Source organism: Nuphar pumila, chromosome 17 (genome assembly GCF_984573655.1).
Source record: "Nuphar pumila chromosome 17, dmNupPumi1.hap1.1, whole genome shotgun sequence".
Lineage (NCBI taxonomy): Eukaryota > Viridiplantae > Streptophyta > Magnoliopsida > Nymphaeales > Nymphaeaceae > Nuphar > Nuphar pumila.
In genome coordinates this window covers 29336489-29353979 of record NC_143265.1, presented here as the reverse complement: position 1 = coordinate 29353979, position 17491 = coordinate 29336489, and the positions used below count along the sequence as shown (strand labels likewise).

Here is a 17491-nt window from a genome sequence, read left to right as displayed (position 1 = left end):
TAAGAAGACATCCGCAAATGCACGGTGAGATAAGAAACAGAGAACATGCGAATGTCTGACTTTTATGGATGTGCATCCAAACTTTATGCGATTTTAATTAATGAAGGTTCACATGTTATGTGCGTGAAGGTTGTGACATCTATAAATGTATGGCACAAACATGTTAAGCTCAAATAAAAGAGCATATAAAAGTAAGGACATTTGCAACACATATTTGCGAATGCTAAACACATTTGCAGACACATCTAGACTTTATGCGAGTTTTTAATTAAAAGAGATTTGCATGATATTTGCACGAATGTCGTGATGTCCACAAATATGTGATGCAAATCTACCAAGCTCACGTGAACATTCGTAACAGACATTTAAAAATGCCATACATACATTTATGAATGAACATCCTTTAAGCGAGTTTTTAGTTAAAAGAGATTCATGTAATGTCTCCAAGAATGTCAAAACTACCACAAATATATGAAGCAAATATGTCAAACTCAAACTTTAAATTCTAAAAAGTTAGCATCGAGCTTGTGAATCTCAAAAGATCCACACATTTAAGTTGCAAATCTCCTGTGTTGAGATTCAATTTAGCCATATTCGCAAATACTTTATGCAAATTTCATCAAGTATTCATGCAACTGGTTCACTTGTGTGAAGGGTAAAAATGTCCTAAAAACTAAAAAAACATAGAAAGAATTTCAACAAATTGTGAGGCATTTTTGAAATTGCAACATTTTACATGGTCATTTTCAAAAAAATGTAAGGAAAAATGTGAACTCATGATGAAGTAAGACAACTTGTAGATCAAAAAGCCCAACATGAATTATAGATAAGTCTTTGACAAATATGAACCCTTCCTGAAATAACAAAGATGATCTGCAGTAGTAAGAAGGCTCAACATATACTAGTAGGTACTGTATCCACTTAAACAGCTATATATATAAACGGGCAGCCATTATGCATCGACACACTAAATATAACTAACTCCTATGACCATATTGCAACACATCAAATACTAGTTTTCAAGCGGTGACTACTCAGTCGCGGGAAAGGACAACTAGCTGTTTGCCCACATTTCTTCCTTTGAATAGTCCAATTAGAGCAGCAGAGGCGTTTTCCAAGCCTTCAACAACGTCTTCAACATATGTTATCTTCTGTTCTTTGATGTAACGAATGGTAGTCTCCAGGAACTGAGGATACAAGTGTCTGTAATCAGACTCAATGAAACCCTGAATCTTTATGCGCTTTGTTACGACAACCATCAGATTACGTACGCCTTGAGGTTCCTCAAGATTGTACTGAGATATCATCCCACATGCGGAGATTCGGCCATGGAGTTTCATGTTTAGCAGTACCGCATCCAACATGGGCCCACCCACATTTTCAAAATAAATGTCAATCCCTTCAGGGAAGTACCTGAAGACATAAAAATTAATCAGTTTTTACACTGAAGACAGAACACAACAACCATACAATTCAGAAATTTAACGTTCAAAGATACCGATTTCATCCTAGAAAACAGAAAAAAAAGACTAAAGCTACCCAGTACAACAGAAATACTATTGAATCCCGCAATTGATAAGCAAATACAGACATAATTATAGAAAAGTCTCTCTGCATATGTGTGCGAGTTTGCATGAATGTGATGATCATTACTTTCAAGCGACCTTGTCAGCTTCATAAGTCCTATGTCTCAAACACAAACAATCCAGAAATTTAAGTTCAAAGATACCAACTTCATTCTAGAAAACAGAAAAAGGGGACTAAGAATTGAATCCCGCAATTGATAAGCGAATAAAGACATAATTGTAGAAAAGTGTCTCTCAGCATGCGTGTGCGAGTGTGTATGCATGTGATCATCATTACTTTCAAGCGACCTTGTCAGCTTCCGAAGTCCTGTGTCTCAAACACATAAATATGCACACACACCTTTTCAAAGCAGCATTCAGGTCTGATTCTTCTTTATAGTTAAATGCCTCATCAAAGCCAAACTTATTCTTCAAGATGTCAACCTGACATTTCAGTGCATTGCAAAGGTAGAATGGTCAAGCATTCTAAGGTGTTCAGTGGAATCAACATATTATATCAAAACGAGAGTAAATGGAATACCTTTTCCTTGCTACCTGCACTCCCAACGACATAGCAACCTAACAACTTGGCAAACTGGCCAACAAGCTGCCCGACTGCCCCAGCTGCAGCTGATACATACACAGATTCTCCTTTCTTGGGGGAGCAGATCTCATGAAATCCAATGTAAGCTGTGAATCCAGCCATACCTACAAACCCCATATCAGTTTAACAATAAAACAGTCAGCATTGGTCTCGTACTTATAGGTATGTGTGATGTGCTAAACCAAATAAAACATGTATTGCCAACACAACTAATATCTCGGAAGAAAAAGGATGCTAATAATTCCTTAAAAGAAGCTGCATAGCACGTGAGTTGGTAAAATCCCAAAGTAGTAATTGTTGGCTATGCCAACCACTCAAGGTTTTATCAAGAAATGTGCAGAATAAACCAAAGAACAAACACTCAACATACCTAGGAGGCCAGTATAGTGAGACAGTGGAACACTGGTGTCCTTGATTTTAATGAGACGATCAGTACTTGTTATCAGGCTGTATTCTTCCCATCCAGTGAATCCCCATACCAAGTCCCCTACCTTGAAATCGGAGTTTCCTGAGTCCACTACTCTAGACACACCATAGCCCCATAAGACCTAACAACAGGCAAAGGAACATGTTAGAAGATGATCTCTCTCATTGTATCAATATATATATATATATATATATATATATATATATATATATATATATATATATATATGTGTGTGTGGGGGGGGGGGGGGGTTACTATTTGTAATATTTGGTGTTATTGAAGGCACAGAACTATTGAGCTGGAAATCATAGGTTCAAGCTTTATCAACTCAATGTGATCACATAGATGTGTTCAACATGGTTTATTTGCCAAGTATCAAACATTGGATTGTGTTAATCAATATAAAAATGTGATCTTTTGAGTTGTAAAATTTCAGGGCATTGTGGGTCGTTCATTTTGAAGTCCTTGAAAAACCTGCTTACATGTAACAATCACATGATTCAAAACTCAATTTCTAAAAAACAAACCATGTAGATCACATCCATAATGTCCGATCTGCAAAAAAAATCTAAAAAAATGAATAAAAGGTGATTTATACTCAATAGTTGCATGCCTTCAATAGCACCAAATATTAATCACACACACACACACACACCTATATATATATATAAGAACATGTCAGTAATAAACTATGTCCACCATATCTTGATGTCTTGGCTCTTGATTTATAAGAACCAAAGCACGATGAAAAGGTATCAAGGTTCAATACTACAATAGCACTGAACTGTGTGCATGTGCGTGGGGGTGTGCATGTTAATTACTGAAATAAGAGAAGGAAATACAGTAAAGAATCATTTATATTTATAAGAGATATCAGAGTGTAATCTATCCTTGAGCAAAATGGCCTTTGGTCTGCTGTAGACAAAACCAAATATTGGAAAGGAAAATCCATTTGACTCATAGAAGACAGGCCGAGAGCTCCTTGGAGTTGGAAGAGCATTATCAATTGCATGTTGTGTTAAGAATCACGTGATAAAACTATTAAAGGCAATGAGAGAGAATAAATCTTGAAATAGGCCATAGGTGAGCCATTTTTGTCTTGTTAGTTATGTGTACTTTCAGATCACATTCCCAAAAAGGAGAAGATGACTGTTGCGGTATCCTAAGGTTGCTTTAAATCTTAGTTGGCTCTAGATAGTGCACTTTTATCCATGAGGAGACTTAAATAAGTGGAATATCCTAAGTCATTGAGCCAATTATTTATTGTATGAGGAAGCTGACAATTACAAATGGGCTTGGTTCCAGGTCCACTGAAAATTGAGAACCACCAGTTTTAAGAAAGCAATTCTCACGTATGTGATATTCAGCAGAGTCTTCTTAGGGTATGTTTGATGGCTTGTCACATATTGGACGGAACGAATGAACAAAACAAATAGAACACACGTTCTGTCTGTTTTGTAACAACTGTACTCCGTCGAACGTTTGTTTCGACCGTACACGGAAGTTGTGTTCCTTATGTCCGTTGTTTGATTTATGTTGTGTGGACAACTTGGACAAACATTGATAATGGGTCGAATAACGTTGTTTTGGACGTACAACCTGATCCGCCCAACCATATGAGTGTTTTAACATGTTTATTATGGATTTTAACTTTGGATATAGATCTCGGACTGGATCTAAAAACTAAAAAAAGTTTAAAATTGAGGTAATTTAAAAAAAAAGAATTGATAATTTTTTATATAAATGCTTCAAACTAGATCCAAGTACGCAAAAAATGTTTAAATTTTGTCCATCACCATGACTATCATTCTTACTCAAATTTAACACCTTTTACCATAGGCGTTCTTACAGGCTTGCAATCACTCATTTTAAATTTCTTGAGTATATGATTTATATATCTTTCTAAACTTAAAAGTTTAGAATTTCTATCTCGAGTGATTTTAATTCCAAGAACATAGGATGTTTCTCTCATGTCTTTCATCTCGAATTGAGAATTTAACCATGATTTGGTTTTGACAATCATATCATTGTTGTTTTCAGTCAAAAGAATGTTATCCACATATAATAAGAGAATAGCAAATTTTCTCCCACTTTTTCAAACATAAACACAGTGGCCAAATTTATTTGCCGCAAACTCTAATGACATAATTGCCTTATGAAACTTTAAGTACCACTGATGTGGTGATTGCTTGAGTTCATATAGGGATTTTTTCAACCTATATACTTTATCTTCTTTGTCTTTAATTATATACCCTTTAGGTTGTTCCATGAAAATGATTTTCTTAAGCTCACCATTAAGAAATGCGGTTTTAATATCCATTTGATGTAGATCTAGGCCGTAATGAGATACAATAACAAAAATTATCCTTATCGAGGCAAATTTTACAACAGGTGAATATGTATCAACATAGTCGAACCCTTCTTTCTAAAAAAATCCATTAGTTACCAACCTTGTTTTAAATTTATCAATACTAACATTGGACTTCAATTTCTTCTTTAAAATCTATTTACATCCAATGGCTTTCCTTTTCTCAGGTAAATCAATCAATTCCCAGACTTGTTTTTTTTCAATAGTTTCTATTTCCTCGTCCATGGCTTTTACCCAACCTGTTGACTCACGTGATTTTATTGCCTCATCATATAACGGGTTATCTTCCATGGCATCCAGGTTTAAGGCATAACATAGTTCTTCCAACAAGTAGACATAATAGTCATCCAAGTATGACAAGAGAGTTCTAGACATTTTGTGCCCAACCTGAGTTTGATATGAAGAAGACAGAACTAACAGATGGTTCATCATTACATAAACATTCTTGCGAATTATCAGAGTCATAATATAAATCAAGAGGATCATCTTCATTTATTTCAGGAATAATTTTTTTATGTTTTGATCTTCCAAAAATATAACATCTCTACTTTCGATTAAACTCTTATATAGATGGTAAAATCTATAAACTTTGGATCCTTTAAGATATCTAATAAAGATACACCTTATAGATCTTGTATCGAGTTTATCTCTTCATTGCTCTATAACTTTTATATAAGCTATTGAACTTCATCTACAAAGGTGACTAAGGTTAGGTTTTCTTTTAATCCATAATTCATAGGGTGTAGAGACAATGGCCTTACACGGAATACTATTTAAAATCTATGTTGTTGTATGTATTGCTTCTCCCTAAAAAACTTTGGGTAATGAAGCATTAGATAATATGTATCTAACCATGTCAAGAAGGGTCCTATTGAATCTTTCAGCTACACCATTTTGTTGAGGAGTGCCTGAAGTCATAATTTAAGGTCTGATCCTATTATCCTTACAATATTCAGAACATGCATTTGAGGTATATTCTCTTCCTCAATTGGACCGTAAAACTTTAATCTTTTTATCAAGTTGGTTTTCGACTTCTTAACGATATTTTTTAAAAAAATTTAATACTTCATACTTATATGTTATAAAGTATACATAACTATATCTTAAAATGTCATCAATAAAATATATAAAATATTGAATTCCTTTATAAGTTTGAGTCATGAAAGGACCACAAATGTCAATCTGTATGATTTCTAATAATTCAGATGCTCTAATTACATTATGTGGAAATGGTTTTCTTATCATTTTACCATAAATACAAGGTTCACATCCGTGAAAAGAATATTAATCAAAGTCAGGTATTAGATTTAATTCAACAAGTTTCTTTATTTTCTTTAAATTAATATGTGTAAGTCTTTGGTACCAGATATTCACATCCACGTTAAAGACATTATCAATATAAGAAGAAATAGATATAATTTTATTCATCTCAGAATAAAAAATTTTGAACAGACCATGTTGTTTATCAAAGACCCCATCAAACAGAACCCGATCGTGTTTTCCCATGGTAACCTTTCCCGATAAAAACCTAACTTCAAAACCCTTAGCAATCAATGCCGAAACAGATACTAGATTTCGTCTCATGGACAGTACAAACAAAACATTTGATAACAGAACATTGTTCCTAAAAGTTTCAACATGATAAGTCCCAACACCCATAACATTAGAGTAGGTATTGTTTCCCTGGTACACCCGATGTTCCCCGGGTTTATACTCTATTATGTCCTGTTAAAATATAGCTTGCGTATGGATCTGGATCCAGATCCATACGCATGGTATGTTAATGAAACACATGTTGTTTTACTCTCATTAATGGCATCCTTGTAATATCTCTGATATTACAAGGATAGTTGTATATTTGCTGCATATATAAAATGGTTAGGGCTTGGAGGTCGAGCGTTGTGAGCCGCCCCAGCCATTGTGCTCTCTCTCTCTCTCTCTCTCTCTCTCGCGCGCGCGCGCGCGCGCGCCCTGTTTCCTGTAGACGTTGTACCAGATATAAAATCTGATATGGTATCAGAGCACAGGCCATCCTGTGCGTGAAGAATCTCTGAAACAACAGCAACGTGTTCTTCCTTTCGCAGATCGTGAACTGCGTGTTCCTCCTTCAGCGTGTTCATCGAGATGAGGTCAGCGTGAACAGCAGAACTCCCTGTGCGTGAAGAAGTTCTGAAACAGCAGATCTCCCCTTCTGAAACAGTGTATCCTCCTTCAGCGTGTTCATCGAGATGGGGTCAGCGTGAACAGCAGAACTCCCTGTGCGTGAAGAAGTTCTGAAACAGCAGATCTCCCCTTCTGAAACAACGTACTTTCAGCGTACCAGATATAAAATCTCTGGAACAGCAGCAGCGTGTTCCTCCTAACAGAGCAGATCTCCCCTTCTGAAAGTTGGTACTTTCAGCGTACCAGATATAAAATCTCTGAAACAGCAGCAGCGTGTTCCTATTTTCGCAGATCGTGAACTGCGTGTTCCTCCTTTCAGCGTGTTCCTCCTTCAGCGTACTCATCGACTGTGTTCATCCTAAGTTCTCTCTTTTCTGTTACTCTATCATCTGTGTTGGTTCCAATTTTTTTTAACAGATCACCGACTGTTGTTTCCCTTTTTATTTCAAACCAGTTTTGATTCCACAAGTTTCCTTTCCTTCCTTCATTGCTGTTTTAGTGTTCTTTGTGCAACATTTTTGGTCGTACGAATATCTGCCTTATTACAGTTTTACTGATTGATTAAGTGATCTCAAATCTGTTTATTTCTTTTCATTCATCTTGTTTGCTTATTCATTATTCTACTGATATGGATTACTCTTCGTTTTCATCATCCGGTCCCTCTGCCAATTTCTTGAGTCAGCTTGTTACAGAAAAACTTACTCATTCTAATTTTTTGACGTGGAAAAGGCAAATCCTTCCTTTTATACGGAGTCAGGATCTCGATGAACATTTGGATGGTTTAGTTCCTATACCACCACGGCTTATTTTGTAGGAAACCAAGGATGAGAAAGGTGACACAATTACCATTTCCATTAAGAATCCAGAGTATACAGTTTGGAGGAAGCGGGACCAATCTTTAGTTGCTTATATTACGTCAACACTCTCTCAAGAAGTGTTGGTTATTCTTTCAGATGATTGCACTGCGGCGGATATGTGGAGTAAGCTGTCACAGACTTACTCTCAGATATCAGAATCCCGAGTTATGTTCTTAAAAAATGAATTTCAAAGTTTGAAGAAAGGCTCCATGACAGTCATGGAATACATAGGCCGCTTGAAGAGTATTATTGATCAATTGGCTGTTGTTGGAAGTGCTATTGCAGATAAAGTTCAACAACTCCTCAATGGATTGGGTCCTGACTTTGACATGTTTACCACAACTTTATCATGCCTTCCTCACTTGCCCACTTTTGACGACCTCCAAGCGAAACTTCTCCAGCATGAGATGATTATGAAGCAAAGGGCAGAAGGAAATGAATCAGCTCGTCCTCATTCAGTTTTGGCCATGGACACTTCTGTAGGTTTTGGACGATGGAATGGAGGGCATCAAGGAGGCAGAGGCCGCAGACGTTTTGGGCAGGGAGGACGTGGTATCTTGCCTACACCTAATATTTCAGGGGGTTTTAACACAGGGAATCAGAGGAGAGTGCCCACTTGTTTCTTATGTAACAAAAGAGGACATGTGAAAGCTGATTGTTTGTTCAATCTACAGAATAGAGGAAAAATAAACAAAATTGAAAATAAATCCGCTACTGTTGTGGACACAAAAGGGCCATCCACAGATGTGCAACAACTTTTGTTATCAGCATTGTCACAGATGACGATCAAGCAAAATGAACAAGGCGAATGGTATGTTGATTCAGGTGCCGCCACGCATGTTACGGGTAATGCGGGTAAGTTATCTCACTTATTGCCTTATTTTGAAAAAGGTAGTATAGTTACGGGAGATGGAACTTATCACTCCATTAGTCATACTGGCAATGCACATATCCCTATGTCAAAGTCCTCACTTCACTTGTCCAATGTCCTTCTTGCTCCTAATATTAAAAAGAACATTGTTTCTGTAGCTAAACTTGTTGACGATATGAATTCTTCCGTCGAATTTACTCCCTCTTCTGTTTATGTTAAGGATCTACGAACGAAGGAGACGTTCGCTAAGGGAGAGTGACAAGGAAACATGTACGTCTTCAAGGAGATTCCTTCAGTGTCTTCGTCTTCAGTCCCAGTCCTCCAGTTGAAGTCGTCCAAGCATTCTTCAGTGTCTTCGCCTTCAGAGTCTTTGTTTTTTCCTTCATTGGCAGTTTTTAATTCATCTCATTATAATAAGCCAGATATTTGGCATAGTCGTTTGGGACATTGTAATCGAGGTTTCGTTGAAAACCTTGTATCTGAAGGTCTCCTTCCAGAGTCTAGTTTATGTTCATTTTTTGATAATAATAATAAATGTTCCTCATGCGAACTCTGTAAAAGTCATGTTCTTCCTTTTCATATTATAAATAAAAGAGCTTCAAAGCCATTTGAAATTATTTGTTCTGATGTTTGGGGACCTGCACCTATTCCTTCTCTTTCTGGCAGTCGTTACTATGTTATCCTTATTGGTTCCTATTCCCGTTATACTTGGATATATTTCTTAAAACACAAGCATGAAGTTTTTCAAATATTTCGGGAATTCCATTCGATGGTCAAAACAAAGTTTGCTTGTGATATTGTGCATTTACAATGTGATGGTGGAGGAGAGTATTCATCGAACGAGTTTATTGCCTTTCTTCGGGATAAAGGAATAAGTCGACAGGTTTCTTGCCCTCATACTCCTCAACAAAATGGGGTTGCAGAGAGAAAACACAGGCATATTGTTGAGAGCGCGATGAGCATGTTACATGATAGCAATGTGCCCGTTAGTCTCTGGACAGAAGTTTTTCACACATCTGTTCATATCATAAATCGTCTTCCTATGGCAGTTTTGGATCGAAAATCTCCCTATTATACTTTATTCGGGCAACATCCCTCTTACGATGAGCTGCGTGTTTATGGTTGTGTATGTTATATACATATTGATTCATCTCTGCGAAATAAGTTTCAGGACAAGGCTGTCAAGTGCAGATTTGTTGGGTATGCAGATGAATACAAAGGTTATCGATGCTATGATCCTACTACAAAACGTATTAGGACCTCCAGAAATGTTGTTTTTGACGAACGGAATTTTCAGGTTAATGACTCTGCAGCGTTGCCATCTCGAGAATTAGAAGTATATGATCCATGGATGAGCGCAAATCTTTTTGCTAATACAGGAGAAACATGTCAGACAAATTGTCCTTCCTTCGGCTTGAGTAGGGAGTTGAATGACTCACAAATACATGTTGAATCATCTCCAGTTGAGCCACCCCAGTAGAACGCTTCTCTGGGCAGGTATACACTAGACTGGACAAAAATACAGAGCCGAGGAATGTGAAAAGCATCGCCAATGATCCGGCTCAAAGGCCGTCACGCATTAAGCATCCTATTCAACGATGGGTGAGTTATGAGACCTTCTCCCTTGATTTCCAGTTGTTTATGTCTCAGCTCACAAAACAGGCTGAACCCACTTGTTTTAATCAAGCTCTTCAATCCCGTCATTGGACTAAAGCTATGAATGAAGAAATTGAAGCCCTTCATGAATGCCAGACTTGGGAAATAGTCCCTCGGCCAGAAGGAAAGAATGTAGTTGGCTCAAAATGGGTTTATAAAACAAAGTATAAGCTTGAAGGAAGCATTGACAGATATAAGGCACGACTTGTTGCTCGAGGATTCACACAACAATATGGTGAAGACTACGATGAAACTTTTAGTCCGGTAGTCAAAATGGGTATTATTCGTGTCATCATATCCCTAACAGTCGATCAAGGTTGGAGCCTTAGCCAGATGGATGTTAAAAATGCATTTTTGCATGGAACTTTAAAGGAAGAAGTGTATATGGAACTTTAAAGGAAGAAGTGTATATGGAGCAACCTCCTGGTTATGCCGAGAAGGATCCTACTGCCTGGGTGTGCAAACTAAGGAAATCTCTGTATGGGTTGAAACAGGCGTCCCGTTCCTGGTTTGAAAGTTTCTCTATGCAAATTCAGAGTTATGGTTTTAGAAGATGCTCTCTGGATCACTCACTCTTTATTTGCCAAAAGGCAGACATTGTTATACTTCTTATATATGTTGATGACATTGTGATCACTGGGAGTTTAGATAATCATGTGTAAGACGTGAAGCAGTTTTTAATGAAAACTTTCAAAATGAAAGATTTAGGGGAGTTGAGGTACTTTCTTGGTGTGGAAGTTGACAGACAACAAGACACATTAACACTCATGCAACAAAAATACACTCTTAACCTTCTGGAAAGAGCCAGGATGACGAATTGCAAACCAATCAGTACTCCTAGTGTATTACATCAAAGGCTGAGCTCTGAAGATGGTCATCTTTGTGTCAACCCTACAATGTATAGAAGTCTCGTGGGAATGTTACAGTACTTTACCTTTACCAGACCTGATATAGTTTATGATGTCAATCAGGTATCCCAGTTTATGCATGCTCCAACGGAGGGTCATATGGAAGCTGTGAAGCGCATTATACGTTATTTAAAAGGAACTATAGGAGACAAACTTGTTTATCGCAAGAACGATAATTTGCATATAGGACATGAACTCATCACTTATACAGACGCAGATTAGGCAGGGGATCCAGATGAGAGACGATCTGTCTCTGGATATTGTGTATATATTGGACACAATTTAGTATCCTGGAGCAGCAGAAAACAAAAGGCAGTGGCACGATCGAGTACAGAGGCTCAATACAGATCGATGGCTGCAGGCACGGCAGAAGCCACATGGATTAGACACTTATTGAGTGATCTTGGGGAGACAATTATTCGATCTTTTCTTCTATGTGACAATTAAAGCGCAATAAACATTGCATGTAATCCTATCCAGCATAGCAGAACGAAGCACATTGAGATTGATCAACATTTCATACGGCAGAAAGTCGAGATGAAGGAGATAGAACTACACCATGTTCGAACAGAAGATCAAGTGGCAGACTTGTTTACCAAGGGGTTAACAGGACGTCAATTTTGGCTATTGAAGAGCAAGTTGTACATGATCCAAAATCACGTACAACTTGAGGGAGGGTGTTAAAATATAGCTTGCGTATGGATCTGGATCCAGATCCATACGCATGGTATGTTAATGAAACACATGTTGTTTTACTCTCATTAATGGCATCCTTGTAATATCTCTGATATTACAAGGATAGTTGTATATTTGCTGCATATATAAAATGGTTAGGGCTTGGAGGTCGAGCGTTGTGAGCCACCCCAGCCATTGTGCTCTCTCTCTCTCTCTCGCCCTGTTTCCTGTAGACGTTGTACCAGATATAAAATTTGATATGTCCATCATTCCTTCCTTGCTCATGGTTATACGACGTGTCGCCCCAGAGTCCACCCACCATCCAGAAAGTGTCTGGTCTGCATATAAGCATTCCGATATCACGCAGATTATATCACGCCTCTCCTTTTGTTTGTCATTTTTGTTGTTCCTGCTATTATTATTGTTCGTCCAACTCCAGCAAGCTGTTTTCTTGAAGTGTCTAGGTTTCCAACACTTGAAGCACTTCACTTGGGAGGCAACTGCCTGCGACTTGCGAAATGTTGGACATTTTCTCTTATCAAATTTGTCATTACCTTTAAGAAATTTTCTTTTAAAATATGGGCGTCTGGAAGGGCTATGGTTGTTGTTTGGAGCATCTTTAGTGAAGTGTAATTCGCTTTTCATGTCTTGCTACATATATTGCTACTCAATTTTAAGTTGAGCAAACAGTTCTTCCATTGTCGGGTTTTTAGAGTTCAATCTTAGAGCAGTTTGCACCATCTTCCATGAAGATGGGAGACTATACAAAATAGCGAATATCTGCATACGATCAAGAATCACATTCCCAACAATCACCAAGTCCTTTGCCATTACTAACATTTTATTCACGTGGTCAACTACATTGTCATTTTCTTGCATCCTACATGAATTATATTGTTACAAGAGCAATTGAATTTGAGTTTCATAGGTAGTATCATATTTCTTCGAAATATCATCGAACATAAACTAGGGTAATCTTTGAATATCCTAATGAGATCGTCATCCATATAAGTGAGCATGATGGTTCTCGCTAACAATGTTATCTTTTTTATATTTAAGATAAGGAGTTTTATCTGCTTCTATAGCTTTGTCACCAAGGTCTCTCATCTCAGTAGTCAAGGCATTCTCGATGCCTTCTAAGGTCAGAACGAGAAGAATCCTCCTCTTACAAATATGAAAATTGATTTCATTCAATTTATCAGTTTTGGTCAATTCAGTATCACAAACTCTACTAGACATTTTTCTAGATTTAAGTATTTTATGTTTGCAAAGCATGATAAAGATATGTCCAACATTCAATAAGAACATAAATATAACAATATTAGCCATGAACTCACAAAATAACATGTTCATAATCTGTAAATTCATGATATTAAACATATTTTATCATGCAAATATCAAAAAAATGAAAGACAATCAATTTATAACTTATTTTAACTAAAACAAAGATCAATGAGGCAAACTACAAACTCTAAGCACTTTTCTGTAATTTCAAAAAAGTCAGAAGTGAGTACTGAAAGAAAAAATAGAACTCCCAAAACAAAACTTTCAAAAAAAAAATCTAAGGGATTTTCTGCAAAATCTCAAAAAGATAGGAGTCTATTTTGGATATATTCCATAGTACATGTTCCTTTTTGAAATTTACCAAAAAAAATTGTAAAGTAGAGGATACAGTCATCAAATCTAAAATAACAAGGGGGCATAGACATAGTTTTATTATAACAGGATATAAGTGGCATTAGCAGAAAAAATAGAGACAAAAAGGTAAATGAACTGGACAAGGACTTCACCGGTATTATTAGAAAAGATCAAGGGTAGTTTAATAATTTTTTCATGTTTAAATGTATAAAAGCAACCGAACGTTCGAGAAACCTGGATTTTTGCTTTCTCAGGTCAGTGTTCTTCTGCAAAAGAATTTTTTTGCTTCCTTTCCCCTTCTGCGAAAATCACTTTAGCATTCAATCCTCCACCACATGTAGGTCCGATTGGGTCGCCAGAAAAAGGTTAGCAACAACGAAAGCAGTGGGCGACACGGCGGTGGATGATGAGGCGACGACGAGGGGAAAAAACAAGTATGCTTCCCCTTTGAAATTTTTTTGGTTTTAGTTTTATAGAAACCAGGGGTCGTCGGATACCTGTGACCCACTTCGATTATCCCTTTCTTTTTTGTTTGTGTTTTTTTTTTGTTCCCTATTAACGAAAAAGAAAAAAAACTTTCAACCTTTTTTTTTTCTCGTTGATGCCAAGCGTTCACCGTCGGCGACTCAGGGCAGCAACCAGAGATGTACGATGCGGGCGATTGAAGACAGATGCAGACCATCTGCTTCTTAAGAAAAACAAAGATGGTTTTTTTATTTTTGTTTTTTATCTTTTTCTCTAGGCGACAAAAAAAATCAGAGAAGTTTTTTTTTTAGATTAGTGATCGCCGGTTTTTCTTTTTCTGGTGACCCTCTAGAGGATAGACACAGACCCCGATTTGGGGTCTATTTTATTTTATTTTATTTTATAAAGCTAATGGAACCCTAGAAACAAAGAGGGTTTCGTTGCAGGGGTTTTCACAAATCGAAAAAAAAATCACATAAAAAAATTCCCTTTTTTTGTTTCGAATAGACCTGATTGAGGGTCTCCTTTTTTTTCGGAAAATGGAACCAAAAAAAAATAAAGAGGGTTTCCATTTTTTTCCTTCAAAGAGGCTTTTTCCTCTTCTTTCTGGTTTTCCCCTTCCTTTTTTTTTTGTTTGTTTTGATTTTTATTTAGCTTTCAACAAGGTAGGTCGTCGAAATCTAGTGACCTATCTTTTACTTCTTTGTAAAAAAAAAGAACGATCCAATTAAAAAAAACACCCTTATTCTGTATGTTTTTTTTATGTATTCTCTGGTGGTCGAATTTCTACCAACTAAGGTTAGAAATCCGATGACAGGGAATGAGGAGTCACTGATTTAGACTCGGTTAGGCCCTTCCAAATACACCAACCCTTAAACTAAAAGGAAAAGGACACCGGCCTTTCTTGTATTCATTTCTTGGTGATCGGTGATTGGTGTTTTGCGGCTCCAAGTGGCAAAGGACGACTCTAAACAGTGATTTGAAGACGAAATTGTGCATACCACGAACTAGGGCTCTGATACTACTGATAGGGTGCGGTGAACACGATGTACACAAATCAATAAAGATAAGGTATTGTATCATGCCTTCTTCAACGGGGGTTTCTCACTTTTGATATTTTTCTTTGTTTTTCGTTTAGTGAGATCCTCTTCCTTACAAAGGAGAGTACGCTTGTGGTTTCACCCCTTTGGGTAGCTGTTACCTAGCTTTACGGGACCGGTAATAGGTTTCACTTCATGCTTATCCAATTGCAGCAGATTTAAATGTGCTTCATTTGAATAAGGCACACTATTGGGTTGTTTCATGCGTTGGAAAGAGAGTGGGCCCACCTCTCTCCTCAATGCGTCAACCCATGCCATTTACTAGAGACCCACAAAATCTTTCCTCTTTGCCTTCAAATACATCAAAAAAATGAGTTGTTTTTGTTATCTAAACATGAAAACAGCCAAATCTGATAAATGTTTTCTTCCAAGTAAGCTACAGAGAAAAATTTTGTAAGTGCTCAGCAAGTACCCAAAACTTTAATCTTTGAAGCTGTTTGGAACAGTTCGGGAAAAATGGTACGTGAACCCAAATTGGTGCGAACAACTCGCACAGACTAACATAGAGTGCCAAATTGCCCAAAAAATACAAAAGACTGGTTTTAAACTATGTCGCATGGGTGCGGGTACGGGTGCAGAGCAATTTAAAAAAATTTGGACACGGGGACACGGCTATATATATGTATATATATTTTTAAAAATATATATATATATAACAACAATAAGACTCGGTCAAAGTTGTGCCTATTAGGGGACACGATTATATATATATATATATATATATATATATATATATAATTTTTAAAATATATATATATAGCATTTTTTTTTAGTTTTTATACGTCTTTTGTCCTAAAAATAGACAAAAATAGACTCGGTCAAAGTTGACTGAGTCTAAAATGTAGACTAACTCAGCTCGGGTGCATTGACCGGGTCCAACACTTGGTTGACCATGTTCACGGCACCCGTGATCGACCTTTTAGCCGAGTCCGTGTGACTTAGGTTTTAAACCGCTTTCTCAAGTTGCTTGACCTCCACCGTTGCTAAAAGCAGTTTTTGCTGAGGCCTAATGGGCGCCGCCCGATATTCAAGAAGTTGGACGGCTGTCTTCGGTCCGATTTTCAGTTGGCAGGAGTGTTGATTCGTAGGAGGCAATCACTCTATATATCTATTTATAAATGTTAGAGATGCGATGCCATCATCTTGATGGGGTTAGACATGCAAACAGTCGCGCATTGATGGATCTGTCCAACCCCAGTTTGCTCAGCGGAAGAATACTCAAAGAACAAAAGGGAAAAAAGAAGAAGAGGAAAAATCTTATTAAAAATAGGAGGAATATTTATTAAATGTTTGAGGAAAAGGGGTCAAGATGATGAAACCGTAGTTTGTATAAAATACTAAACGTGAGGTTTAACAATTTTTTTCTGAACATAGAAGACATTATATCAAAGTCTACACAACACATACCCTGGATGCCCATTTTGACTTTTAACATAGTCTTGTCATAGGAAATCTAGGCTAGCATAAATAAAATGGTTGTAGGCACATTCATTCATATAATATGGAAAACCAGTGTCGGTCGCTCAAGAAAGAGTGGCAAAGGTAATGGGGAGCCTTTTGGGTTGGAAACCAGGAGTTGAGTGGAGGAGAAGAGAAAGTGGGACATACCGAGCCAATAGGGTAAGGGGCGGAGTAGCCAGGCATCTCTGATCCACTCATGAGCATACGCATGTAAGGGTCGCAGGACAGGTAGAGGTTCTTTACCAGGATGTCTCTGGAACCTTCCGGAAGCTTCAACCTCATGGTGGTGCATGTGAGGGGCATGTCTTCCTCCTCTGGAAAGCCGGTGACATGCCGCCTGAGGACTACCTGCTTGTTGCTCACCTCTTCTCCGCCCATCTCTCTCTCTCTCTCTCTCTCAAACAGGAGATGTGGTGGCCTTCGAGTAGCTTCCTTCTTGTAGAAAGATTGGAACGCGGATGGAGTCCAATGGACTTTTTGGACTTCTGATGCCGTTCATCACCACCAAGACAGATGAACGACGCTCAAAAGCCCACCAAACGAAAACGTTTCTGCTTTGATGGAAGTCCTTGGGCTTGCCGCCTACTTTGTTTGATAATTGACCAACAATTGCAAAATGAACGGTTGAAATTTGTTTCCAACACATTTTGTAGAATTCTTCCTTGCACGGATTTCCGCCTAGGGTTCTCTGTTCAACCTAATTTCACTGTAGAGATTTGTCGTAAACGAGTCA

The 17491-nt window shown here is 37.5% G+C and overlaps 1 protein-coding gene across 1 annotated transcript; it reads right to left on the bottom strand.

Moving 5' to 3' along the window:
- Positions 1-803: 803 nt before the first annotated feature.
- On the bottom strand, positions 804-17191 carry LOC149811843 (2-alkenal reductase (NADP(+)-dependent)-like). The gene is made up of 5 exons (XM_089993479.1): positions 16906-17191; positions 2540-2717; positions 2107-2273; positions 1927-2009; positions 804-1413 (listed from the first exon to the last, which is right to left on the bottom strand). Exons 1-5 carry the CDS (start codon positions 17134-17136, stop codon positions 1035-1037), a joined length of 1038 nt encoding a protein of 345 aa, XP_089849605.1. The 5' UTR covers positions 17137-17191; the 3' UTR covers positions 804-1034.
- Positions 17192-17491: the final 300 nt, after the last annotated feature.

What these genes read in the sequence shown, in the direction of transcription:
- LOC149811843 (XM_089993479.1), bottom strand. Translation starts at nt 17,136, where the DNA reads ATGGGCGGAGAAGAGGTGAGCAACAAGCAGGTAGTCCTCAGGCGGCAT. An exon ending in CCCCTTACCCTATTGGCTCG is followed by an intron (nt 2,718 to 16,905) that starts GTATGTCCCACT and finishes GCCTGTTGTTAG; the next exon opens with GTCTTATGGGGCTATGGTGT. An exon ending in GTGCAGGTAGCAAGGAAAAG is followed by an intron (nt 2,010 to 2,106) that starts GTATTCCATTTA and finishes CTGAAATGTCAG; the next exon opens with GTTGACATCTTGAAGAATAA.